The 27,290-nt window shown below is 42.5% G+C and overlaps 1 protein-coding gene across 15 annotated transcripts in view; it reads left to right on the forward strand.

Annotated features, from left to right (window-relative positions):
- The window catches only part of CAMK2B (calcium/calmodulin dependent protein kinase II beta), a 281,883-nt gene that overhangs the window by 153,641 nt on the left and 100,952 nt on the right, over positions 1–27,290 (forward strand). For all 15 annotated transcript variants that reach the window (XM_074288455.1, XM_074288457.1, XM_074288462.1 and 12 more), the window contains exon 3: positions 15,552–15,611. In XM_074288455.1, coding sequence (XP_074144556.1) covers positions 15,552–15,611 — 60 coding nt within the window. The remainder of the gene's footprint in view (positions 1–15,551; positions 15,612–27,290) is intronic.

Genomic DNA, 27,290 nt, shown 5'->3' on the forward strand with positions numbered 1-27,290 from the left:
TCTATAAAATGGAGATAATTAATGTGCCTTGGCCTCCCAGAATTGTTGTGAGGATAAAAGAAGATAATTTGTAAAGTACTTTGCAAACCTTAAAGTGCTATATAAATGCTACCTATTATTCTATTATTTAGAATGCTTATATATATATATATATATGTGAATGGATATATACATTTATATATATATATATATATATATATATAATGTAAAAACTTGTTATGCCCCAAATAAAGGGGATAGGAATAGGGAATGGATCTGTGATTTCACTTATAAAGAGAATATAGAGAGCTCAAATGTGAAAATTCCAAAGATAATGAAAGTTGGCATCTTGTTGACAGATGACTAGAGAGTTGTCTAAAATTCAGCACCCAAATAAATGCTCAAGTGAATGTAGAAGTTTTGGGGTAGGAGAGGGGGTGATAGCCTTTTGGAGTTAGTCCTGTGCTTTCTTTTTTTTTTTCTTAGATGGCATTGCCATCTGCCCTCCCACTGAATCCCTGGGCTTTGCCATCTGCCCTGCGGCTGAATTATTTTGTGTGTGTTATCTCCTCATGTAGAGTGTGAGCTCCCTAAGGGCAGGAACTCTCTTTGATAACTGAGCTTACCCCATACTTGGCACATGGTAAGTGCTTAATAAATGCTTTTCCATTCCGTTACAGAAAAAAAAATGCATCTATACAGCTATATTATATATACGAATATGTGTGTGTGAGAGAGAGTGTATGTGTGTGTGTGTGTGTGTGTGTGTGTGTATTTTACTCATTTTCTATGGAAATTCAGGTGCTTCCATGACCTTTCTGATCAAGCCCCAGTAGTCATAAGCTGCTTTTGTCCTCCCCTTCTTCATTGCAGTGATTTGTATCTCTGCTGTTCTCAACCCATCGGATGCTCCTGTGGCCGAATCATGTAATCTCCCAGTTTCCTTGTGCCTTTGTCTGCATTGGTTTTCCTTTTTACTGTTTGAACCCCTTCCTTTCCATTAAAGTCCAAATTGAATGTCACTGTCTTCCGGAAACCCCCTTTGATCATCATGGTGGATTGCAATGCTCACAACTCCATAGAGCTTTGTTTTGCAGATTACTAGTAGAAAAAGTAATGTTAGTCCTCATTAGCCTGATTGCTATTATCTGACTTGGGCATACCACCTTGTTCTTTTGCATGAATTGTTACTATACTTTTAGTGTCTAATCTCTCGGAGTGCAAGCTACATGAAGGCAGGAATGGTATCATATATACATTTTGAATCTTCCCCAGTGCTTAGCATGATGCTCTATACCCATTAAAGACTTTAGAAAGGCCTTGTAAGTATAGAGTGGTAGACGTTCAAAATCTCTGGTTTCATGCTGGTGTTCCGGGGTATCCGATTTTATTGGAGGTCCTTGGCTCCCAACAACCATAGGGAGACCTTTTCCTTTTTCTGTTTCTGACTTAAAGTGTTGGTCTATTTGCTCTTCCTTGACCTGGTCATTATACCTTAACTCTTGCCTTTCCCCCCTTCCTAGAACATGGCCCCTCCTTTCCCTCTTTTTCCTCTATGTGGTTCTTAGGACCCTTGGCTTCTTTCAAGGCTCCTTTTGGGCATAATCCACTAGAAGAGATCTTTCCTTTCTTCAGAGTCAGGTTCTATTTCCACCCTCAGATTGTGTGAGCTGATCATCTGAGACAATTGTTGGTAGCTGTCCATGTGACTCTGAATGAGCCACCTAACTTCCCTAAGCTTCAATTTCTTTATCTGTGAAATGGGGAGTAAATGGCACCTACCACAGAGAGTTGTTGTGAGGATCAAATGAGATTAAGTATTACATAAACCTTAAAGGGCTATGTAAGTGTGAAGTATTAGTATTATGATCATGTTACAATAGAATATAAGCTTCTGGAGGACAGGGACTTTTGTCTTTGCATTACTGGTGCCTAGAATAGTGTCTTGCACATAGTAGGAGCTTAATAAATGCTTTTTTGAAGTGAATTGAAATGAATTGAGTGGAAACGAGTAACCAATAACACTCTTTACTTCATTAATCTGTGTCAAAGCATCCATAGTATCAAATTTTATTGAAACTCTGCCTATATATGGAACAGAAGCTCTTTCATCCATCAATGTTGTACAAGAAAAGGGGCTCCAGCTCTGGAATCCTAAGACCTGAATTTGCATCCTGACTCTGATTTTATTTCTTAGTGTAATCTTAACTGTATTATTCTCCCCAGGTCTCAGTTTCCTCATCTATAAAAAGGAAATAATATTTATACTTTGTCCCATGTTTTGAAAAAAAATTGGAACCCATCACTGCTATATAAAATGTTAACCCTGATGATGCCATCAGACAGAACCCCCCTGCCTTATGGTCATACTATGACATCTTCATCAGCATCCTATATAAGACCTGAGGGTTTTTTTCATTCCAGTGTGATGGACTAAGAGTCCAGGGAAGGATCTTTTTAAAAAATCCATGATTTTCATCACTGCATCCCAGCAGGGCCTTATAGAGTCATCTTCAGGAGCCTCATGCGTTCTGGGGAGGGTTCTGATTGGCTACTGCCTGTCAGCTCCTGGAGTATGCTGTACAATTGCAAAAAGAAAAAAGTTTGCCCATGAGCAAACCAGCTCCCTGTCATAAATCTATAAACACTTGGCTCAAGATGCCTAAATCGGTTTCTGACCAAAAGGTCTTTCTGCCAAGGTGTAAATGATAGAAATCTTATGGAGGGCTAGTGGGGTTTTACCCTCCCAATCAGATTGGGAAAAGGTGGGGAAAGGTAAGCTGGGGAACAAGGTACACAGGCCATGTAGAAACGTGGCCTTGTTCTACCCTCATTCAGTTGTTTTGGAAGCTAAAAGAGGGAAATGGATGCATAGAACTTTTAAGATGACCTATAATCACCACTGCTACTTGCCCTGAGGCTGTCTCACTGATGACTCAGTGAACTCTAGGATCAAATGAAATATTACTTGTAAAGCACATAGAAGATGCTTAATAAGTACCTATTGTTTTTTTTCCCCTTCCCACGGATGTGAAAAAAAGGTTTGGAAATCCAAAGAAGAGCCAGGGTTAGGAGAAGTAGGAATTATTTCCTGGGCTTTTGATTTGAGCCCTTCCTTGTTCTTACCATCTACAACATTGGACTGAATCTAAGATGTTGAAGTTTAATAGGCTTAAATGTGAAGTCTTACTCTTGGGCTCAAAAAATCAACTTCACTAGCACGAATTGGAGGAGATGGGATGGTTAGGCAGCAGCTTGTGTTTTTAGTGGACTGCAATCTTGGTAGGAGTTAATGGTGTGATATGGAAGCTAAAACACACACACACAACCTTGATATGAACTTGTGCTATGCTAAGAGAGGCACAGGTTCCAGGAAGAAGGTGGTTTTAGTCAGACCTTGTCTGGAGTGTTGTGATCAGTTCTGGGTACATATTTTAGCAAGGGTATTGATAAGCTGGAAATTGTCCAAAGGAGGGCAACTAGAACAGCAGAGGCTTTGAAATGAGCACGTTAAAAGAAGATCTGTGGCACAAGTGGTTTACTTGAATTCCCAGAAGAGGGGTTAGATTTTGTTTTCTGAGAACAGAATTTAAGAATCGGAAGTTAGAAAGAGGCAGATTTAATCTTGGTATAATGGAAACTGTCTTAATGAATGGAATCGTTCAAATCTGGAATGGGTTTCCTTTGGATGCAGTGGAATAATCCTCCTTGGAGGTCTTCAGGCAAAGGCTAGATGGTCAGTTGTTGGGTGTGTTGTAGATGTCATTCCTTTAGGGAGGGATATGGGTTGGACTAGAAGGCAGAGGGGGCCCTTCTAACAATGATGTTCTAGGATTCTGGAATGTCTCCTTATCCACTTAGTCAATTTATCCACCCATACCCAGCACAATCCCCTGCCCCATGCTGTAGATGTTGTAGTTGACCTAGTTAGAGAAAGCTAAAAGAAGCTGAATTCCAAGGCACCTTCATGGGCCCCAAATGGGTGTTTTGAATTTACAGTGAACATTAGCTAGAGTCTTTTATTGAATATTATTTATAATAGTGTAGTTAAGTCTTTCTAATTGGGATTCATTGGGAGAAGGCTAATCTGAATTATGGAAAGTATAAATTCTAATTTTGTTTCTAAGTTTAGTGTTAATCTTTCCAAGTACTCAGCCCCCTTCTTCTCCCCAACAAGATCAATGACAGATTGATTTTAGCCATGGTAAAGTCTTGGCTGATTTCCTTTAATGGCTATTTAAATGATCATTTAAATGAGCACATTAAGTGCTTCTGTACAAATAGGTGCTACTAAAAGTTCTCCCAAGTAGGTTAAAACATCACCCCTGCAGTCTTGTTTACAGTATTAATTTGTTCAATGAGCTAGTTCCTTTTTTCTCCACATAGAATTGGGCAAAAGTAAATTTCAACCCAATTGGGTCATTGTGATCACCAGATCTTAAGAGTTGAATGAGACCTATCTGAAAATATAGTTGAATCATTGTGTGTTGACTTGGAATCTCCTCATCACATCCAATGTGGCTATTTAGCCTTGCATATACTTAAAAGACAGTCATCACATTTCTTCCAACTCTAACCAATTCAGGTCAATTCAGCAAGCATTTATTTATCTATGGTCTACTCTGTGCCTAGTACTGGGCTAGGTGTTGAGAATGTAAAGACAAGCCTAAATGGTCACCATCCTTGTGTTTGGCAGAGAGGTAGCAGGATGGAGGGGAGTAGGGAGGAAAATCAAGTGTGTAAAATAGTATAAACCCACATAAGTAAATACCAAACATGATGTGTTTCCTCTTATCATATTCCCAGATAGATGTCCTTGTGACACAGCAGGCTTCTCTATCAAATTTCTCTTTTAAATGCTTTATTCATACTTTTAAAAATATTATCACTTTTCAATAACTCTTCCTCCCTCACCCTAGAACCTTTGTGCAACAAACAAAACCAATACATTGATAGAGCCTGGAAACAGCACTTATTTTGCCCTTGGAGTGTCTTCACCAAGAGGCAGAAGGCATGCTTTCCCATCAGTCCTTGGAAATTAGGGTTGGCCACTGCATTAATCAATAGTTCTTTGAAGTCTTTCATTATTATTTTCCTTTACATTATTGTGATGCCTGTTTCTGCTTGCTTCACTTTATACAAGTTCATATATCTCTTCCCAGGTTTCTCTGAATTCTTCATATCCTCTTTGAGGGTGTAATAATATGATATCACATTCTTATAGGTCACAATTTGTTCAGCTACTCCTGAGCTGATGAATATTTCTTTCAGGTCTCTACTACTATCAAAATGCTGCTAAAATTTTTTGGTACTTACAAGACTTTTCCTTCTTTGACTTCTTTGGGGTATGTACCTAGTTGTGATATTGCTTTTTCCTATTTTTTTTAAAGCAAAAATCAAACTCTTCCAGAAGAGTTGGAACAGCTTGGAGTATGTACCTAGTTGTGATAATTGCTTTTTTCTAATTTTTTTAAAGCAAAAATCAAACTCTTCCAGAGGAGTTGGAACAATTCACAGTTCCACCACCAGTGCATTGGCTGACCCATGTTCCCATAGCAACTTTGCATATCTACCATGTTTGTCTTGGGTTGCCTGTGTCAATCTTGTTGGGGATGTGGTGAAAACTCAGTTGTTTTCATTTGCATTTCTCTTATTATTCGTGGTTTGGAGCAGTTTTGGGTATGGCTATTGAGAGCTTTCATTTCTTCTTTTGCAAACTTCCTGCTTACATCCTTTGGTCACTTACCCATTAAGGTCTGGCACTTGGGACACGCTTAAATTTTTTTTTGACAGTTTCATTTCATTTTTTAATGGCAGATCAGTAAGGACTTCTCTTCAACAGAGTCAGTCCCCAAGTTCTACTAATTACTTGTCTCTCCTTCCTGTGACTTCCTGGTGGTCTCTAACAGAATTAGTGTGTCCACATTATCTTTTTATGGAGGGCCAGAGAGCCCCTGCTTTCTCCCTGCTGGGGAAGAACCTCCCAACTGCTACTTAGCTCCAAGGGTGCTGCCGGTGTGTGTTCCTTTTCTGCTCTGTGTCACATTCTTTCCCCCTCAGACTCCCAAGCAGGTCAATTTGCCCTTCTGCCTCTTCAGATCCATTTCCTTCTTTGTTTTTACCTTGAAGCCCTTCCTCCTAGGTTTTTTAAGGAACACTTCATTCTCTCTGACAACCTGCAAAGAGGAAAGGCGTTCATTCTCGGAGAATCTGGAGTATTGAGTAGCCACTTTTCATTCATATTGCGTACATCTATTTATCTGGCCATGACAGAGACAGATGTCACACAATTCAGGCAGGTCACTGCCAAATTCACCTTGCTATCCTTGCTACTTGCTGGAGGTAGGGTTCTCAGTCCTCATTTGCTCCTGTTGTTAGTTATTTGGAAGTGCTGGGCAGAAAGTGTTCCCTCACTCAGGTCCATCCAGAACTATAGCTCTTGGAAAAGTAGTTAGCAATGAGTCACTTGACTAAACTTGGTAGTCAGCTTTCTGCTGTTGTCCACACGTGCAATCATCAAAAATGACCTTTCCCCTAAAAAGAAGGCACTGGCCCTCCCTGCCCTCCCTCCGATAAGCTCCCACATGCCACAGGAAGAGGAGGTGAGGGGGAGGCAGTGGGGGCTCTGGCAGAGGGAAGCAGTGGGCGGGGCTTAGAGATGCACACATCTTCAGAGGGCTCAGGTTTTTCCTCTGTTTGGCAGGGAAGTAAGAAGCATCCTGCTCCTCCATTCTTTCCTTTCTTGGCTTTTTAGCAGGTGGAGGAGAAGTTGTAGTACACCTTTTGTTGTTTGCTTGGTTTGGAGGTGGGCTTGTGAGCTGAAGTCATGGCAGACTTGACTGGGCACAGGAGAGGCAGTTCTGATTGCATCTTGTTTACAGAAATGCTTGGGTGTCCGTTTCTATGCTATGACTAAGACTGTATTCTCAACATATAAAAGCCATTTTTAATGAATTTTTAGGTTCTCGCTGAGCTAGGAATCCTGCCCTCCTTCCCCGCTGCCAAGTCTTTTTCCTTCTTAGGCTTTATTAAATATCTCTTCTTCCTCTTTTTTTCCAGCTAAATTATCTTTTCATATTCAGTGGAGTTCAGCCAGTCAAGTGTCCTTCTCTCTAGAACCTAAAAGATCTCAAATTCATTTCTGGAAACTAGAAAGGAGAAGCAAGGCATTTGTACCTCTTTTCAGAGCAAAGGCCCCAACACATTTGACCAATAACTCAGAGTTTTAAGAGAAATAGTCATTTGAACATGTATGGCCTAAAATCACGAATCAGAAATTGGAAACCATGGACATTCATTTATTCCTTCATTCATTCAACAAGTATTTGTTGAGCATCTACTTTGTACAAGGGTTTGTCTTTATCCAAAAGAGACCTTACACTATTTAGTGTTTGCTCCAAATGCCCTCGAGGCAGCCTCTGAGGGGCAGTGATTTACACTGTCAAGTTTTGCAAACATATTTTAATATGCTGAGGGAAAATACAGGATTGTAGGTTTTTCCCCCCTACTATTAAAAGTTGGGCTTATCCTACAGTATCATCTCCAGAGAAATGACACACAGAGAATAATAGCTTTTTAGAGTTGGAAGGAAGTTTAGTGATTATCTTATGCTACAGATAAAGTCACACAGAGAAGTGACTTGACTTCCCCAAAGTCGTACAGCTAGTTAGCAGCTGAACTGGAGCCACAAAAGAAGGCTCCCTGTGGCCCAGACCAGTGAACTCTTTCACCAGATTATCACACATCAGTAGCATGGACTATCTCTACCTTCTCAATCCTTTCAGTGGATTGAGAAAAGCAGGTAGTGGCTTCCTTTTGGACTGACTCTGTCCCCTCAATTCAGAATTGACATGTAACAAGTTTGGAACTTTTTCCTGCACTTGAGGTTACATATAAGCATGTTTCCATTTGCTTCATCATGTCTTCATTGATCATATCTGTCCGATCTCTGGATGATAGAACCACAGAATCACAGAATCTTGGTGTCAGAAGGATCTCACAGGCCATTGAGTTCAACTTATACCTGGGCCAGAAATCCCCTCTCCTCTGTGAATTAGATGCCAGAGCCAACAAATAATCATCTAGGCTATTAACTGAAGACCTCCAGGACAGGGAAACCCAAGGCAGTCTGTTCCACTCTTGGATAACTTTCCCACACACCATGCCAAAATTTGCCTCTCAGAATGTCCCACTGTTCTTGGTTATGTTCTCTGTGACAGAACAGGGAATCTGTCTTCAGAAACATTGCCATCCTGTCCTCCCAGAGTCTTCTCTCCTCCATACTGAAGATCACCGGTTCTTTCACCTGATCCTCATATGGCATGGCCTTGAGGCCCTTCTCTGTCCTGGCTGCCTTCCTTTGAATGCTTCCTAGTTCAACATCTTCCCTAAAATATGACACCTGTAACAAATTACAAATTAGTGGGGTTTTTTTCCAGATCAATGTGGTAGAGTAGGCCTTCTGCTAGGACCTTAATCTGATAGGACTCTAGAACCTGTTAGAAGTCCAATTCATTCTCTTTATCTGTAGAGCCAGCATGATGTGGTGGAAAAGGCATGTGGCTATGGAATCAGCAGGCTTGGGTTCAAGTCTTGGATCTGCCATTTACTTCCTGTGTAACCTTGGGCAAATTGCCTAAAATTGAAGGAATTGGAAGGCTTATTCCAGCTCTAGATCTCTGATAAGGAAGCCTGGCTCCTGGTCTCTGCTGTACAGAGAGTGGGCCAGGAAACTGCTCATTACATGATCCTTTAGGAATTAAAGGATGCCATCCTTAGTACCCATTTTTAAGGGAAAAGTTCCCCTGAATGGCTTCCCCCATACCTAAAGAATTCTGAGATGCCCAAAGTAATCCTCATTTGCTTTCCAAATCTGTTTCTGATTTGGGAATGAGGTTTAAAAATGAGCCCTTTGTGGAGCATGCTTTGCTTTGTCATTATAGGGGCTGGGTGACACTTCCTTCCACCATTTTAGCTGTCTTCTATGGAAGGTGTTGGGGAAGATTCCACATGTGGCCCTAGTTCCAATTGAAGAGGTCAACACAATGCCTTGCAAATTGTAGGTCTCCATAAATATTAGAATTAATAGAGAATTTGGGTAACTCCAATCTAGATATTATTTTAAATTGTCCCAAGGGCATCCTTGGTATTGTGAAGTCAAAAGTATTTTTTATTCATTGCTTTGGTTCTTAAATTGAGATAAGGAAAGCATACATGCACAGAATTTTTCTGCTCAAAATTCTTTTGCTTCCAAAAAAATTCTTTTGAAGTGTGTGAGAGGGCTTATAGTTTGAAAGAATTCAAAGAGATTCTCTTAAAAGTTTTTACAAGAGTTTATTTATACCATAGTTGACGGGCTAGTTAGAAATAGTTCAGGAGGGCTTTATATACTGGAAAATTTGAGACTTAGCAGACTAACGGCCTACAATATTGTAAATTATAAAAGAGAAATAAAGAAGCCAGGATGTCTTTTCATCCAGGTAAACAGACAAATATTTTTTAGTAAGGTATTGTCTTTCAGACTGGATAGGTTTTTTGTTGAGGATAAATAGCAACAGATAAGAGATTTAATTGTTCTACAATCCTTAGCTAGCTATGCAGTTTTGAGTAGACTTCAGCTCTAACCCATCACTTTTTAGCATCTTAACTAAAACCCTCATTGCTTCACACTCTTTTCTAAGAGTCATTCCTCAGTTGATAAATAACCAAAAAGACATAAATCATTTTTAAAAGAAATGCACATCAAGAACCATGTGAAAAAAAATGCTCCAAATTGCTAAGAGAAAACTGAGGTTGCAGCTCACATCCATCAAAATGGAAAAGATGATACAAGACAAAAATGGCAAATGTTAAGAGGGTTATCAGGAGATGTACTGTTGGTAGTACCGCCTGTGGACTGGTCCAGCCATTCTAAAGGAGAGTTTGAATTCAGTGAGGAAAAAAAAAGAGTTTATACCCTCTGTTAGCTGTCTCACTTTTAGACATATTAGATAGAACCCAGAGACAACAAAATATTCACAAAACATTTTTTGGTGGTAGTTAAAAACTGGAAATGGATTGGGGAATAACTGAATAAATTGTGACCTATAAATGTAATGGAATATTATTATACTATAAGAAATGGTAACTATGAGGCTCTCATATATGCATGGAAAGACTTGTATGACTTGTCGAGCAAAGAAAGTAGAAAAAGGAAAGGGAATGCAAAACAGTATTCAAAAAATCAGTTCAAATACAATCTTGATTCTAGAGGATGGATAATGAATGCTTCCCCATCTTGATAGAGAGGTGATTTTTTATGGGTGTGGAATAGTAGATATACTTTCAGTCACAGTTATGTGTCCTTTGGTTTTGGTTTCCTTTTTCATGGTTATAAAGCAAGGTCGGGTGGGGAAGGGGAGTTTTGGGAAGTGGTTGTAAAAAAAAAATTTTTTAAAGAATTAAATATTTTTTTTAAAAAAATACACCAAAGTCTTTTCTGTTTCTTATTTAGGACCAGACAATAAAAACTTTTGTTTCCCCTATCCCCCATCCATTGCTACCTGTCTCAGTTGTCCCCTTAATTGTTTTAAAACGATGATCCTTCAAATTCTACTATGGTCTCCTTTAGGAAATCTTCATTTCTTCCCCTTTCCCTTCCCTCTCCTCCATCTTTCACCTTTAAGCTCTCCCAGAGCACTTAACACATTTATTCTTTTCTTAGTAATCAAGCTGCTGTTTGTTTTGTGCTTTGACTTCTGGGGGCCTTTTTCATGACCTCCTTCCTGTCTTCATTCCTGTGAGGTAGTGTGGGATCAGAGAATTTTAGTGTAGACACAGTGGGATGTGGCTTGGTGCTGTGCATGCTGGCCGGCCTACGTAGCCCTGGGCAAGTCAGTTCAGTGCTTCGAGACCGTTTTGTTCATCTGTAAATGAGAATGTCAGTACTATTGTATTTACCTAATAGGCTCATTGCAAGGCTCTAAGGGGCTAGCGTAGGGATGTAGGGATAGTTCTCTGACTGCTGCACGTTACAGATGGGGGGCACAGAGGCAGAGGACAGACAAGAAGGGAGACAGAAGCAGAGGTGGGACTGGAGGCTGGGTGAGCTGATTTCTGCTTTGCTTGCACACCAGCTCCCATGATAGCCCCATTTCTCTGGGCACTAAATATTTACAGAATCGATAGAGATACAAATCCACAAATAGTGTTATTAGGAAGGCATTGTGCTAAGGATGGAATACTTTTTTTTTTTTAATATGGAGCTCCCAAAAGAGATCACCCTCCATTAATGCCATCTAGAGATTGGTGGGCACCTGGAGTTTGTGAGTGGCTCTGGGTGCTGAGAGGGGGAAGGAGGCTGGTCACTGCCTCGGTTGTGAATCTATGACCAAAAAGACTGCCCACTCCATCCCAAGGCACTTACATATGACCAGCGCAGGGTTCCTTAATCTTAACTTTTTTAATGGAATGGACCCTTTTGACAGTCTAGTGATATCTATTGACTTCTCTCTGATTCATTCATGTATTTTTTTTTGGTTTTTTTTTTAAGTCATAATAGAATGGTTGCATTTGAGTGAAAATGAAGATGTAATTGAAGATATGTTTTTCCTTACCCATATTCATGAAACCCCCTGAAATCTACCCCCAGAGTCCAGTACTAAAGGGGAACAGCATGGTACACAAATAGGAATATTATGAGATAACACAGATAACTTCAGGGGGAGGCAATCAGGGAAAGCTTTACAGAGGAAGTGGCACCTGTGGCACCTGATCTGAACCTTGAAGGATTCTGAGAGGAGGGAGTGCATTCCAGGTATAGGCTATGGTTTGTGCAAATCTGTAGGTGGGAGATGGAGTTTCTATATCAGGAAAAGGTCAATAGATCAATTTAGCTGGAATTGGAGGGCATGAGAAGGGAATAAAACTTGAAAAAAAAAAAGAAAAAAGAAAAGGTAGGAACCAGATTGTAGAAGTCCTTGAATGCTATCCATTGAGGAGTTATATTTGAGGTAATGGTCTGCAAAATTCTCTCCAGTCTTTAAGGCACAATGTAAATGGTGGTTCTTTGCTGCTATTGTTAATTATCCTAGGAGTAACTGATGTTGTCAAGGAAATGTGCAATAGAAAAAGAAATTGTGTGGATAGCCACAGTGGTCCACTGATATATCCTTGATGTCAGGAGAAAGTGAAAAAGGTTCCCAGCATGTTGGGCAATATTTTATGGTGTAATTATGGAACAACATGGACAAGCATGGCATAAGATGGGCTGCAATATACACTGGAAGGGACCTTGTGAATAAGCGACTGGAGGTCAATTTGAGTATATCCTAGAGGCAATGAGATACTTCAAGGGGTAGTAAAGTATAGCATTAAGGGAACACTGAAAACAAGAATTTGAGAGTCTAAGGGTACTGATTGTTGCTGGAATTCTTGTGTGATTCCCTTAATGATAACAAGGTTTTCATAGGACACAGAGTCTGCAAGAGGTTGGCAGTTTCCTTTTTGGGGAGCTGACTTAGTCTGAATAGTGCCTCCCAAATCCAAGGCATTTGTGGCTCTGTGTTTCTCAGACAATAGTGCTGGCATATGAGAAAGAAAAGTCAGGACTCTCCATGTCTCTCTATATCAGGGATGTGGGTTTGGCCCCCAAGGACAGCAGGGTTCCATCTTTTTCCCCCCGTACCTCCTGTCCAGAGGAGGCTTTTGTGTACAGTCAGGTTGGTGAGATTCTCTGTACCAGGCAGCAGGCAGCAGGAGTGGGCGTCTGTGTTCAAGACTCCTGGGGTTTATTTCTAGCTAAACTGCTGATTTGCTCTCTTGCCCTGGGCAAGTTCCCACTTCTTTCGGATTTGGTTTTCCTCCTTGTTAGAGAAGGATGCCAGTACTGCAGAAGAAGCTCGGCACCAAGTTTCCAGCACCAAGTCTCCAGCACCAAGGTTTGGCAAGGCCACAGGTGCAGCTCATGTCCCCACAAGACCGATCAATTGTGGACCTCCTGTGATTTAGCAGAATAGGTTATCAGGAGACCTTTCAGTTTGAGGAACTTTGCCAGGTTTATTTATTTCATATTCCCCTTCATGAAATCTCTCTTTCTGGTCAAATGAGCCTACTTGGTTTTACCTAGGAACTTGATACTTCTCTCACCTTTGTCATTTTAGAATGTGCTATTCACTTTGCTTAGAATACATTCCCTCATATTTTTCACAATTTTCTTTTTTTTTAATTTTGTTTTTTTCTAATTATACATGCATATTAACTTTTAAAAATGCACATTTCATTATGAATCATGTTGGGAGAGAAAACTCCGAACAAAAGGGAAAAACCATGAGATGGGGGAAAAAAAAGAAAAAGAAAAAAAAAAACCAGAAAAAAGATATGAACATAGCATGTGTTGATTTACATTCCATCTTCATAGTTTTCTCTCCTGGATGCAGATGGCATTTTCAATCCAAAATTTATTGGGATTATCTTGGACACAATTTACTTTTAATTATCATGTCTCACGACCTTGTTTCAATCCACATCCTTTTTGACTTTATTTAACCTTGACACCAGATCACATCTCCTTCCTCTCAGATATTCTGTCCTCTCTGCCCTTCCCACCTCCATATCTAATCTCCCACCCTCCCACCCTTGTACAGATTTTATAACCCCTCACTGGGTCTCCTCGCCTCAAGTCTTGGCAATCTAGTGCATCCTTTTCTAACTGCCAAAGTGATTTTTGGAAGCACAGATGTGTCTGGTCCATCCCCCTATCTGATAATATGCAGGTTCCAGTGCCTCCCTAGTACTGCAGGATCTGAGATTAAATTGATCTTTGGCTTTTATAGTTCTTCTCAGCACTTTGTTGTTCTCCATGAGGGTCTGGCTATGTCAGCCTTGTTTCTCAGAGGCAGTACTCCCCACTGACTCCATGCCTTTGCAACGATGGTCTCCCATTTCTGAAATGTTGCCCATCCTCTGTCGCTGGCTTCCCTAATGACTCGGCTCTGGGGAGACCTGGGGGTCTTTTCTGGTCTCTCCCTTACCCCTTCTGAAATGTCTTTCCACTTCCAGGGTTTATTTAGTACATGCATCTTACATGTAAACAGTCTTTGGCATACTGTCTCCTCCATTAGAATGTGAGCTCCTGGAGGTCACAGACTCAGCTTTTGGTGGAATCTACGGAGCTAGGCATGGGGCCTGGCATACTGGCAGCACTCCCTCAAAGATGCCTGGCTTAGCTTCCTTGAGGGCTCTGTCAGGGACTGAATTCTGGCCTGGGGCTGCTCCCTTTTCCTTCGGCCTCCCTCCTGACCTAGGCCACCTCTCTCCCCAAGAAGTAGCCTCCCTGAAGCTGGGGGCTGATCTCCTTTTGTCTTCACTTCCCTAGCTGCTTGTACATGATAAGCATGCTATATGTGTTTGTTGGGTTGGATTGATGTCCTCCTTTCCTAATTAGCCTAATTTGTCCTTAGGCAAACACATCCCTTCTCTGAGATTTAAATGAGGAATGGATAAATAAGTGGCAATATCTTTGGATGATCACCCAAGGAAAACCTTTCATCGGTAGCTATGTTCTCACCCCTCAATACCATTCCTATCTTTCTCCAAAAGGAGTAGTCCCTAGGCTGGGAGTCAGGAGAAAACTGGATTTGAATTCTTGCTCTGACACTTAAGAACTGTGTGACAATAAGCAGGTCAGTTAATTTTTCTGAGCCTCATTTTTCTTCAAATTCAAGAATTATGGTTTTGTCTTAGTAAAGCTCTCCCCAGGTATGTAGACTATGCATGGCCTGAATATTACTTAGGACTTAGGGAATTGCATAAGGCTCAGATGGAGGGTTTAATGGGTTTGTGGTCATTCCACTCCTCAGCCTCTTCCCCATCTAGCCATTGGTCTTTCTTGACAGCTTAATGCATGGTCACCCCTAAACATATTCTTCCTTCGGACCAGTTGGTCTTATTGTTCTTTCCTGAACTACTCCACTCCATCTTCCATCTCCATGTCTTCCCAGTGGTTGCTCCCCTTCCTGCCATTCCCATTCCCCACACCTTCCTCACCTCTGCCTCTTAGACTCCCTTCCAGACAAACTCATGGGCTAGGAGAAGAACTGGCCACAATCCAATCTTTTTGACTGCATGTTGCTAAAAGATCACAGAACTCGTTACTATGGATACCATCCAGAAGTTGGTCATGAATGCACTCAGTTTTCCATTCCACACAAGTTGACTGATAGACAATAAAAGAGTGTTAGATCCATAAGAAGAGTCCTGGAAACGGGTCTTGAAACATATCTTGGGTGAATTCGGTCGAGGGAGAAGGGGAAGGGGAGGGGGGGATGCGCCCAGACCTTGGAGAGGAGTGTCAAAAGCCACGTTAGCCCTTGGGGGTGACCTGGGAGCAATTGCTGCCCAGTACCAGCAGAGGACCATGAGGTAAGGAGCAGGGATGGCGGCTGCCCCGAAGAGGAAGTGTCCCCTCTTTGCCCAGGAAAGAGTCCTGATTGTTCCCTCCTGACTATGACTGCCTAGAAATGTTTAATTGCTGCCAATAGTGGTCATATCCCATGGACTCGAGGTGATGCTTCCTTCTCTGTTTTTGTCTTCAGATCACCAGAAGCTGGAGAGGGAGGCCCGGATCTGCCGTCTCCTGAAGCACTCCAACATTGGTGAGCACCGCCTTGAGCAGGGGTGGTCGGGGAGGTTCCTTACTGAGGCGCAGATGCCCCTCCTGCCTGGGGGTTGTTTTTAGTTCTTCATAGAGCACAATCTGCTTCACCTGACAGGCATCTGAGAAGGACCGGACAAAGCTCACATCTGGAGCTGTGGGAGAGGTTTTGTTTTGTTTCCTCTCATTCCTTCATCCTTGGAGCTTCTCGGGTCTGACACAATCAAGCTTTGAACTGGGAGGTCCTGGGGGAGGTCACTAAGAGAGCCCTTAACTCTGCCCACTTAGCACTCCCCCTTCCTTACAGCCAAAAGGCAGGGACCCAGGTTGAGAATACTTGTCACCTTCAGACCAGGGTGCTTAACTTCCGTTGCTGGGAAAATTCTAGAGTAGATCACTAAAAAGCTGATTGATGAACATCCAGAAAAGAAAGCAGAACCATCATTACTTCGTGGAGAACAGGCCATGCTAGAGAAAGCTGTGTCCTTTTTGGAGGGAGCTGCTGGACAGGAAGAGGCACTTAATGTAGCTCCTGCCCTCAGAGCCTGGGAGACTGTGTGGTCCTGGGGAGGTCTCCTAACCTGTCAGTGCCCCAGGCCACTCTCCAAGACTAAAAGACCCAGAGAAAGTTCTGACCTGCACTGGGAAAGGAAGTTTCCTCACCTGGAAGGGCCAGCCTCTCTCCTTCCTAAGTTGGTAGAAGAGGGTAATGCTGTGGGTGTAATTTATCAAGATTTTAGGAAGTATCAGATGAAGTATCTCATCTTTTTACTCTTGTGGAGAGGAGGAGAGATGTGGATTAGATCAGATGTGTCCAACTCTGGGCTTTGGTAGCCTGACTGCTCCAGAGCACAATTGAGATGTCATTGGGAAATGTTTAACAAAATAAAGAAAAAATACAATGGAACATAGATAATGCTTATTTGTGGTTTTCTAAGTCAATATCTGAGTTTGACACTGCTGAATTAGAAGACTTCAGAGCTGGTTGGATAAATGGACTCAAAGAATATTTGTTAATAGTTTATTATATAGTATGGCATGAGGTCTCCAGTGGAATGCCGCAGGAATTTGGTTGTTCCTATACAATGGAACATTATTAATAAAGGATACACTCACCAAATTTTCCTGTGACCCTAAGTTCAGAGTTTTATTTTAACACATTGGATGACTGAGTCAGGATCGAAGAATTTGACAGCTTAGAACACCAGACTATATTTAATAAAAGGAAATGAAATATAGGTAAATGTAAAATCTTACACTTGGGCACACAAAACTTGACTTCACAAGTACAAGATTGGAATGGTATATATGCACATTGGAATGGTATATATGTCTGAAAGAAATAACAAATTCAGGAGAATTTCAAGACTTGAGTATTTTATTCAGTTATTGTATTATGGTTTTTAGTGCATTTATATGATCTAATTAGATTATATATTCCCTGAAGGCACAGATTAGACCTTATTCATTTCTGTCAGCACCTAGCACAGAAAGTGCTTGTTGAATATTATTTGGAAAGACTCTTATCTGGAAATTTGTGGCTGGACTAAAGTTGATGGTCCCTTCTAGCATGATGATCATATGATTCAATCTAGTAAGAAGAATAAAGGTATTTAAAAACCTATAACCATGGAAACCCTGGAAAGGCTCTAACAGAGTGGGAGAGCTTTCAGGTATGGGCATTATGACATTATAACATTATGCTGGCTGAAGGCTAACTCAGCTGTGTTCAGGGACCCCTTAATCTCAGTGTGGCTGAAAGGTGATTTTTTTTTAGGTACTGAAGCTACGAAGTCAATGCTGAAGCATCAAGAGATGTAAACTGGGTCAAGAGATATGAATTGGCCCAATCATTCTGGAAAAAAATTGGAATTGTGCTCCCAAACTTTGCATACTCTTTGGCCCAAGTGATACCAAGTGAAACAAGTGAAACCAGAGTAATACTCTAAAGAGTTCAAAGGAAGAAGAAAAGGACTCTTGTATAAAAATATTTATTGCAACTCTTTTCATGGTAGCAAATATTTGGAAACTAAAGGGGTGCTCATCAATGGGGAAATGGCTAAACAAATTATATTAAAATGATAGGATACTATTGTGCTGTAAGAAATATTGAAGGGGGATGGTTTCCAAGAAACATGGGAAGACATATGAAATGATGCAGAATAAAGTGAGCAGAACCAGAAGCATAATTTCTATAATGATGATAATAGCTAACATTTACATAGAACTTATTTTGTGCCAAGCAATGTGCTAAACACTTTACAAGGATTTCATTTGATCCTCCCACAATCCTGGGAGTTGGTGCTATTATTTTACAGATGAGGAAATTGAGGCAGGCAGAGGTTGTGATTTGCCCAGGATCACACAGCTAGTAAGTGTGAGATTAGATTTAAACACAGTTTTCCTGACCCCCTTTGTGCCTTTAGGCACTCACTGTGCCAACAAACAGTTCTGAAAGTCTTAAGAACACTGATGAACTAAATGATTAACCATGATTCCAGAGTTCTAAGAAAGCTTTCCATCTTATGCTATATAGACCTTAGATGCAGAATGACAACTGTATTTTAGAATGTGGCCAGTATGAGAATTTGTTTTGCTTGTGATAGATGGGCTCAATACCTCTTTATTGCTTTTCAGTGGGTAGGGGAAGGTGAAAAGTTAAAAAAAATTCTTGGTCACTGGAAAAAAAAATAAGAATTTCTTTTTAAAAATGGGAACACTTAAGCAGGCCAATATCACAATGAGATTCTAGAAACCCACACAGTTAAAAGATTGTAGATATAGAGCTGGACAGGACCTTAAAAGTCATCTAGTCCAAATAATTCATTTTATAGATAAGGAAACTGAGGGATTATAAATTCCTGAGATCACACAGGGATGGCACAGACAGGATTGGAATCCAGGTCTTTTTCTGGTTATACATTTATATTAACTTTTAAAATTCACATTTCTTTATAAATCAGTAGAGAGAAAAATCAGAACTAAAGGGAAAACCATGAGAGAGAAAAAACAGAAAAGAGTACATAGCATGGGTCCAGTTCTTTCCTGAGCCAAAGTCCAGCCCGCTTCTATGCCACACTGCCCTTAGGCTTCCATGCTTCCAATAAAGAGATAAGTTGAAAAAGTTGAAACAATTGTTGAAAAAGTTGAAAAAGAAACAATTCTCCAAATAGGTCAGAGACATAAGGAAAAGTTCTGTTTATTTACCCATCTATTTATATACATATAATGATATACAACATAACATACTCACACACATACACATGTACACATAGTACTTTTTGTGGCAATAAAAAGCTTGAAAAGTAGAAAATGCCTAAAGAAATTGTAGAATGTTTTTAAAGGAGCATTATTGCATTATAAAAATAATTCAGGGAACCTTGTAGAGTGTTATGAATTCATGCCAATTTAAGTAGAACTAGGGAAACAGTTCACATGGTGACCCTGATAAAATAACGGGAAACAAATGGAAAAGGCCTCAGAACTCTGATCCTCCACACTGACCAGTCATGACTTGGTAATGGCTTGTGCCTCCATCACTACAGACACATGTGGGTTTTGACAGATGTGGATATCAGCAAATGTGGCTAGTACTTCCTGTTTCATTTTGATTTGTTGTGCTTTCTGTTGGAGGAAGGAGTAGAGCCATTGGAAAGCAATAGTATTGTGGGGAAAAAAAGTATTGCCAATAGATCTATTTATTGGCATTTAACATTTTTATCAAATTTGATTTTACATCACTTTTAACTTTCAAATCATTCCCTATACCCCCTATCTGGTAAGCCTTGTAACAAAGTTTGAGGAAAAAAACTGTGCCATACAACCAAACAATAGTCATTTCTGACAGTCTGTGATATTCCACCTCTGCAAAGAAAGGACTTCTCTGGGACCAAGCTTGGTCTTTGTAATTCTGCAGTCTTCAAGCTCATAAAAGATTTGCTTTTTAAAAAAGAAACACAGCATACTCAATTATGCATTCTGTTTTGGGTTTCTAAGGTTGCTGACCCACTTCCTTAGGCTTAGAACTGACTTCTGACAAGCCCTGAAGCTCCTAAAACTGTCCAAGACTATGGAGTCAGCCATCAGTGAAGGGAAGGGCAGTAATAGCATGTGAAAATAAAAATGGAGTAACTGTTGACTAGGCTGTCAGGAGATCTGTGACAGGGATGCCATGAGGAGTGACAGTTTGGGGACAGCAGAAGGCTGCAGGAGCAGGGAAATAATTGCATGTTTTGAGGCTGCCCCACACCTGGAGCAGCTCTTAGTTACTGAGTCTCTTTAGGAAGTTTCTTGGGTCAGGGCATCTTCTCTGCCAGGGTCCACCCTCAAGGCCAAAACTGTTTGAGAACTTCCCCCTTTTCTAGGTGTCACTGGGAATGGAAGGGATGGAGGGGACATCAGTGCCTGGTGCAAGTAAGAGAACACTGAGCTGGGAATTGGCAGTCAAGAATTCATCACTGGGTGACCTTACGTAAGCCATAGCAGTCTCTGGGTCTCGGTCCCCTACCTCTGCAATATGAAAATATAATGTGCTCTCCTTGGAGAGGCCAACTGTCAGCAGCCCAGGCCCTGGGGAGATGGCATTAGAGTGAGCCGCTGTGCCCCCTCCCCGTTGGCCCTCCGAGGATTCGGATGGGCTCCTGCATCACACTGGCCCAGGCCTGATCTTGATGGCTTTGAAGGGGATGCTCTTGTCATCAGAGACTGTCCTAACCCTTCCCCTCACTTGTTCCTTCAATACCCTTTTTGAGATGGAGGGGATGGTGTCGGGCCACAGTTGGAGGCTTGGTGCTGGGTGTCAGCTTATGGGGAGTGGGTTGCTAAGTTGGTGGTGGCCAGAGGAAGGTAGCCACTCTGAGGAAGAGCCTGGAGTTTAAGCCTTTGATAGATGTGTGAAGGAGCTGGGGGTGGGCAATGTGGGGGAGACCGGGAGGAGTGAGAGAAACTATAAAACACTTGGATCTTTGTCTTGGAGAAAGACTTGGTCTCTAGCCCCAGAACCAGAAGTGATGGTTGCAAGTTGCATGAGGCAGATTGAGGCTCAAGCAAGAATGACTTAGTGAGAGCTCTCCCAGAGTAGAATGGGCTTTTCTCAGATGGTCATGTTGCCTTCCAGCAGTGGCTAAATGACCAATTGTCCAGCATTTTATAATAGGAATATATACTGTGGATGTGAGGAAGTAAGGATTTGGTCTAGATGGCCTCCCATTGCACATGAAATTCTGGGATAGGCAGTGGTGGGGCTGGTTGTGGAGAAAGTCTGTGTGGGAGCTCATATGAGCCCAGTACTCTGGCCCATTAGAATGCAGACTCCTTGACTATTTGACATTTTTGTCTGTGTGTCTTGAGTGACAATGATAACATTTTATAACACCACTCTGTGCCAGGAACTCTGCTAAGGGGTTTGCAGTTAGCTCATTTGATCCAACAATCCTGGGAGGTAAGTTGTTATTCCCATTTTACAGATGGAGAAACAGAAGCACTCAGAGGTTGATTTGCCCTAGGTCGCACAGCTAGTCAGTGTCTGAGCCTAGATTTGAACTTTAGTCTCTTTGAGTTTCAGGCCTGCTGATCTATCTACAAACCACTTGGGTACCTACAATGTTGACTCAGTGCACGCTACCTTGCACATAGGTGACTCTTAATAAATGCTTTTAAACTTGCCAAATGGAATTTCAGTATTTAGTGGATACGAGCAAAGCTTTGAGCAATGTAGACAGTCTTGTCTTTGCCAAGGGTGGAGGTCTGTATGCATGGAATGCATAAAGACCCTGCTGGAGAAAAGTCCTCTGGAAAAAAATGAATTTTCATAGAGGCAGCCCAGCTACAGGGCAGCTGAACTAAATGGAGAGACAGCCTTTGGGGACGTCAGAAACGCTGAGTGGGAGGTGAGTTGCCAGGGCAGAGCATGGGGTCTGTTGGTTTGGTTGGGCCAGTCTGAGGAAGGCATTTTACAGTCCAGAGAACATCCTAAAGGAGGTAGCCTTCCCTGGGTGGGCAGAAAATTCAAGTTGTGGCCTACTAGCTGAAGGACCTGAGGGAGTTTATCTTGGAGAAGACCATCTTAAGGTGTACTCTAGGGGAGGCAGGGGAGCTGCCTTCATGCTTTTGGCGAAGAAAGGTTTTGTTTCTTTGGTTTGGCCCTGTGGGGCTAGAGTTAGGAAAAATGGGTAGAAAGCTGCAGAGAGGCAGATCTTTGACTCGCTCTAAGGAAAATCCGCCAAATGACAAGAACTGTTTTAGAGTGGAATGAGTTGCCTCAGGAGGCCTTGAGTTTTCTAGCACTGGAGTTCTTATATAATAGTAATGATGATGATGATGATGATAATGACATTTAGTTCATATTTTAAGACTTAACAAAGGGCTTACATATACTATCTCATTTGATCTTTCCAGCAGCCTTGAGATAGGAGCCATTTTACATTAAATTTCCATTTTATAGAATTTTCATGAGGAAAGAGATTTAGAGAGGTTAGGTGGGTGAAATGTTGAACCTTGAGTCATAAAGACCTGAGTTCAAATCCTATGTCAGACATTTATGTGATTCTGGGCCAATTGTTTAAACCCTCAATCTTTTTTTTGTGATAGAAATATTAGCTATTAAATGACTTAGCAAAAGTCAGTTAATAAGTAAGGTAAGTTGTGAAGGCCTTCCTGACTTCAGCACTGCTGCGCTGCTACAGCACCTGGTTGCCCAGTCTCTGAGGAGGGATGGAGGACCCCTTGCTCAGAATGGTGCGGAAGGGGCCCAGATACCAGTTGGATCTGACACTCTCGAGGAAGGCTTGGTCTGCAGGCTGGGTACCAGATCTTCAACTAAGCCCGCGAGAACCAAAAGCCCAGATAGGACCCCTGGCTGAGGGGGAGACGACTCAGGCCAAGCTTAATTTCCCTGATAGCAAATCTGCTTTTCCATTCCCTTTCCCACTTCAGTCTAAAAGCTACACTTTGGGGACTTCCTCCTGATGATTCGGTTTTTGTTTTTGAGACAATTGGGGTTAAGTGACTTGCCCAGGGTCACACAGCTGGGAAGTGTCTGAGGTCAGATCGTCCCCCAGGCGACCCTACCTAATTTCTTCATGGAGACTAATTTTCGGGAATAAAAGGAGTTAGAGGAATTCCCTGGCCTGGGTCCTTTGAAACTGCCCCGAGAGGCCACCAGACGAGTGGCTTGGGGAGATGGGCAGCGGAGAGCCTGCGGGCAGGGTCTGCCGGCCCAAGCGGCTGCTCGCCGGGGCTGGGTCACGAGCCAGCTCCCCTCATCAGGCAGCACCTGGGCTGCAGTCTCTAAAAATAGCTCCCTTGACGTCACCGCCGCGCTGCTCCATTTTCACCTCCGGGAGGATTCAGACAAGTCCGTTCTGGAGCCGGCCGGGAAGGCGTCCGCCTGCGCCCACCTGGGAAGGCGTCCGCCTGCGCCCACCCCGCACGGCGCTGATTGAGCCGGAGCTTGCGGAGAGCCCTCCGCGACGCTTCCCTGGCGCTCCTGCTCCGCGACCGGCCGCTCGCATTTGTGGGGCAGGACCGGGAAATGAAGCATCTTTTGGAAACCGTGATTTTGACCTTTCCCGGCTGTCTTGGTTAAACAAATATTTACCAAGCCGCTCCAGCGAAAACATTTGCATAACATCTTTGCGAGCTTCGGGGCGTCGGGGTTTGCCTGGCGGCCGGCAGGGAGAGGGACGCCGGCCACCGCAGGGGCTGTCCTTCGGCTGAGGAGTGGGGATGGAGACAGGGCCCGCCTGGGCTCTGCTGGGAGCTCCTGGGGAGGGGAGGCCCGCGAGTCCCAGAGATTCTCACACCGGCGCTCAGGACCGCGGGATCTCTTCAATTCTGCCTCCAGACGCCGTAGAACCTTCCCTTTTATCAGATCCTTCTGACCCATGCTGCTCCCTTGCTCGGGCCATTGCAGTGATCTATGATGGATCTTTGGGCCTTCGTTCTCTTCCCTTAAAAATCTGTCGGAGGAGAGATTCGGAAAGCACCCGGCACAGTGCCCAGCGCAGGTTCATGATGCTTGCTTTCCTTTCTTCCAGCTCTTACTCAGCTGAAAGCTGACGTTCCTAAGGCACAGACGTGACTGTGTCACTCCCCTGCTCCACCACCTTTGGTGGCTCCCGCATGCCTCTGCCTGGCACTGACATTCTGTGTATCTTGGGTTGACCGGCTTTCTAGCTGATTCTACACGGCTCCCCCTCGAACTCTGCTCCAGCCCCGCTGGGCTCCTTGTTGCTCTCTAAACTTTCCATTTGCCGCCTCCATCCCCCATGAATGTTGCCTTTCAGGCTCAGCTCAAGCACCACCTCTAAGAAGCCTTCCCGACTTCTAGTTAGGGCTCCCCCCAGGGACTTCGCGTTTGTTCTGTGAGCCTGTCTCCCCGGCAGAATGTAAGCTTCTTAGGGGGAGGGCCTGGGTTTGGTCCTGTATTCTCAGCATTAGGAGGACTTCTAGTATATTGTGGGCCCTTAATAAATGTCTGTTGAGTTCCCTTGAATTGTGAAGCCACCAGAGGAGAATAAATACTAATAATTGCTGAAGTTTGGCAGAGGTTGGTAAAAAACGCTTTGCCCACATTGCTTCATCTGTTCTTTCCAACAATTCTGTGAGGAATTATCAAACAAGAATAATTATCCCCATTTTGCAGATGAAGAAACTGAGGTTCAGAGGTTGGAAGACCAGTCTCTGGCTCCCGAGCTTTCAGTCTGATTGGGGAGATGCACCTGAAACAATGAGGGTACCATAAAGGCAGTGGGTGTTTTACGGTCTGTTTGTGAAACACGGAGAAGGGAATGGTTCCCTCCACAGCCCTTCTTAGGGCTTCTTGGAGGTTGAGGGCTGATCTTTTCTTTTAAGATCCTTCTGGGTGAGATTCATTTTACCAACCCAGGTTTTAAACGCCTTATGTGTCACAGAATATGAGAGCCAGAAAGGACCCCTGCCCCCCCTCGGCAGTCAGGAGTCATCACCAGAGCTTACCCAACAAATGGGGTCATCCTGCCTCTTCTTGAAGGCTTTCTAGGCAGGGGCCCCACCAGGGCCGCAGGACATTCCTGCTACCCTTCTAGATAAGAACTCCTTTAAGGGGTGAGGAGGCAGTGTGATATAAACAAGAGCACTAGCTTGGGGGTCACGTGGCTTGAGTCTAGACTTGATCACTAACTTTACGGATCCGCCCCATCTTCCTGAGCCAGGGGAGTTTGTAAGATGAGGAGATCAGGCTAGATGGACCACTAAGGTAAGACCCTGACCTCTCCAAGATTTCCTTGATCACCACCTACGTGAAATAGCTCTGAACGACCCAGGCTTTCTCCCGGTACATGACCCACTTCCATTTTTGCACTAGTTTTACATTAACCCCACCTTGTCATATTCAGATGGTAAAATAAGGGGAAGGATAAAGGATGACTTCTCAACAGACATTTTAAAGAGCCTCTAATGTGCACAGTTAACCTTGCTGTGCTCTGGGACACATACAACGATTAATAAGACATAGTCCCTTTCCTTATGGAACTTACAGTTTAGAGGAAAACTATTTATTTATTTTTTTTTTTTTCCTGGCCTCAGTTTTCTTTATTTTTTGTTTTATTTTTTTTATTCATTTTTCCAAATTATCCCCTCCCTCCCTCCACTCCCTCCCCCTGATGACAGGTAATCCCATACATTTTACATGTGTTACAATATAACCTAGATACAATATATGTGTGTAAATCCCATTTTCTTGTTGCACATTAATTATTAGATTCCGAAGGTATAAGTAACCTGGGTAGATAGACAGTAACGCTAACACTTTACATTCACTTCCCAGTGTTTCTTCTCTGGGTGTAGCTACCTCTGTCCATCATTGATCAACTGGAAGTGAGTTGGATCTTCTTTATGTTGAAGATTTCCACTTCCATCAGAATACATCCTCATACAGTATCACTGTTGAAGTGTACAGTGATCTTCTGGTTCTGCTCATTTCACTCAGCAACAGTTGATGTAAGTTAGAGGAAAACTATTTAAACCATGGCTTGTGACCACATATGTGGTCACACAACTGAAATTATGAGTTATTATCAGTAAATCTTTGATTTGTATATTTTATACTTCTATACCCAACATTGTATAAAAAAAGTTTTTCAGGTAAAAAGGGGTCACAAGCAGAAAAAGTTTAAGAAACCCTAGTCTAGTTGACATATTCAGATAAAACAGTACATGACAGTAGAAAAAAAAGATTTATAAATGTTATACAAAATATAAGAAGTAGAAGATGATACTACCAGCTTATGGTCAGGGAAGAATTACAGGATCATAGACTCAGAAATGGGTGATTTTGAAGGAGATATTTATGGGATGGAGAGGGGTCTAGGCAGAGGAAACATAGGGGCAGCTAGATAGCACAGTGGATAGAGTACCAGGTCTAGAGTCTAGAAGATTCATTTTCTTGAGTTCCAATCTGATCTCAGATACTTAGTAGCTGTGTGACCTCGGGTAACTCACTTAACAATTTTTACTTTTAAAAATCTTGTATTCGCAGAACTTAGTACATAGTAGGTACCTAATAAATGTTGATTGATTAACTGGGAAACAGGCAGTCACAGACAGCAGAAAGCGCCTTGTCCTTACCTACCTGGTCCATGCCCTTGCTCCTGAGTTGTACTCCTGTGCTAGCCAGCTGACTCACCCATGGCCTGGACTCAGCCTGAGGGAGCCGGGTTGATGCGATCTGCTAGCTTATTAGGTGCTTGTGCAATTCTTCCTCAGGGCTATTTCTCTTTCCTGTCTTTCCCAAAATATATGTAAGCAAGGAAGAATGTTCTGTTCTTTTCCCCAGTTGCCATCATTTTCAATAAGACTTTTAAAAATAAGCATTCCACAACTTCCTATCTTCTCTTTGTTATGAGAAGCCCAGCCTAGATCTTGCTGGAGCCCTGGAGAAGCATCTCAGCATAGTGGAGAGAGTGCTGGAAATCAGCAAGACTCAAGTTCAAATTCTGCCACTGCCTCTGGTTTTGTGACCCTAGGCTCATCTACCCTCTCAGAGCCTCAGTTTCTTCCTCTGTGAAATGGGAAGAATATCTGTGAAACTTACTTCATAGAGTTGTAGTGAGACTCAACTGAGATAATAGGTAAAAAGCACTTGGTGAACTTGAAAGCACAAGGTAAATGCTTTTATATGCTGGAATAAGAATAAGCCACAGCAAAATTTACAACCGTAGAGCATCCCATCTACCACCCCTTGAACAATTCCTTCCTCTGCAGATGTTCATGTTGTTCTCCAGCCCTGTCTTTTAGTGACTCATTTGAGGCTGACTCTGGGAGTCCCTGCTCCATTTACCAAAGGAATAAGAGAATTTCAGGCCTGAAACATCCCATCTGGCTCCTGGACTGCGTGGCGGTGAGGGTGCGGGTGCGGGGAGGGGAGCCTTAAACATCCTTTATTTAGGATCCTACCACAAACCTAGCTGCTGGGTGTGATCAGATATGCTGTCATGTACTGGGGGCTGGAGGTGGGCGGGAGGCAGGGGGAACTATTTTTCCAAACTAGCATCTTTTTTAGTTTCTTTAATTCATAATATCACAGATTTAGAACTAGAAGGGCCTAATAAAGTTATCCAGTTCAGCCATCTCACTTTACAGATGAAGAAAGCAGTCAAGTGACTTGCCTAGGGTCTCATAGCTTCTAAGTAGCACAGCTGGG

The sequence above is a fragment of the Sminthopsis crassicaudata genome, chromosome 2 (genome assembly GCF_048593235.1).
Source record: "Sminthopsis crassicaudata isolate SCR6 chromosome 2, ASM4859323v1, whole genome shotgun sequence".
In the NCBI taxonomy this organism is placed as follows: domain Eukaryota; kingdom Metazoa; phylum Chordata; class Mammalia; order Dasyuromorphia; family Dasyuridae; genus Sminthopsis; species Sminthopsis crassicaudata.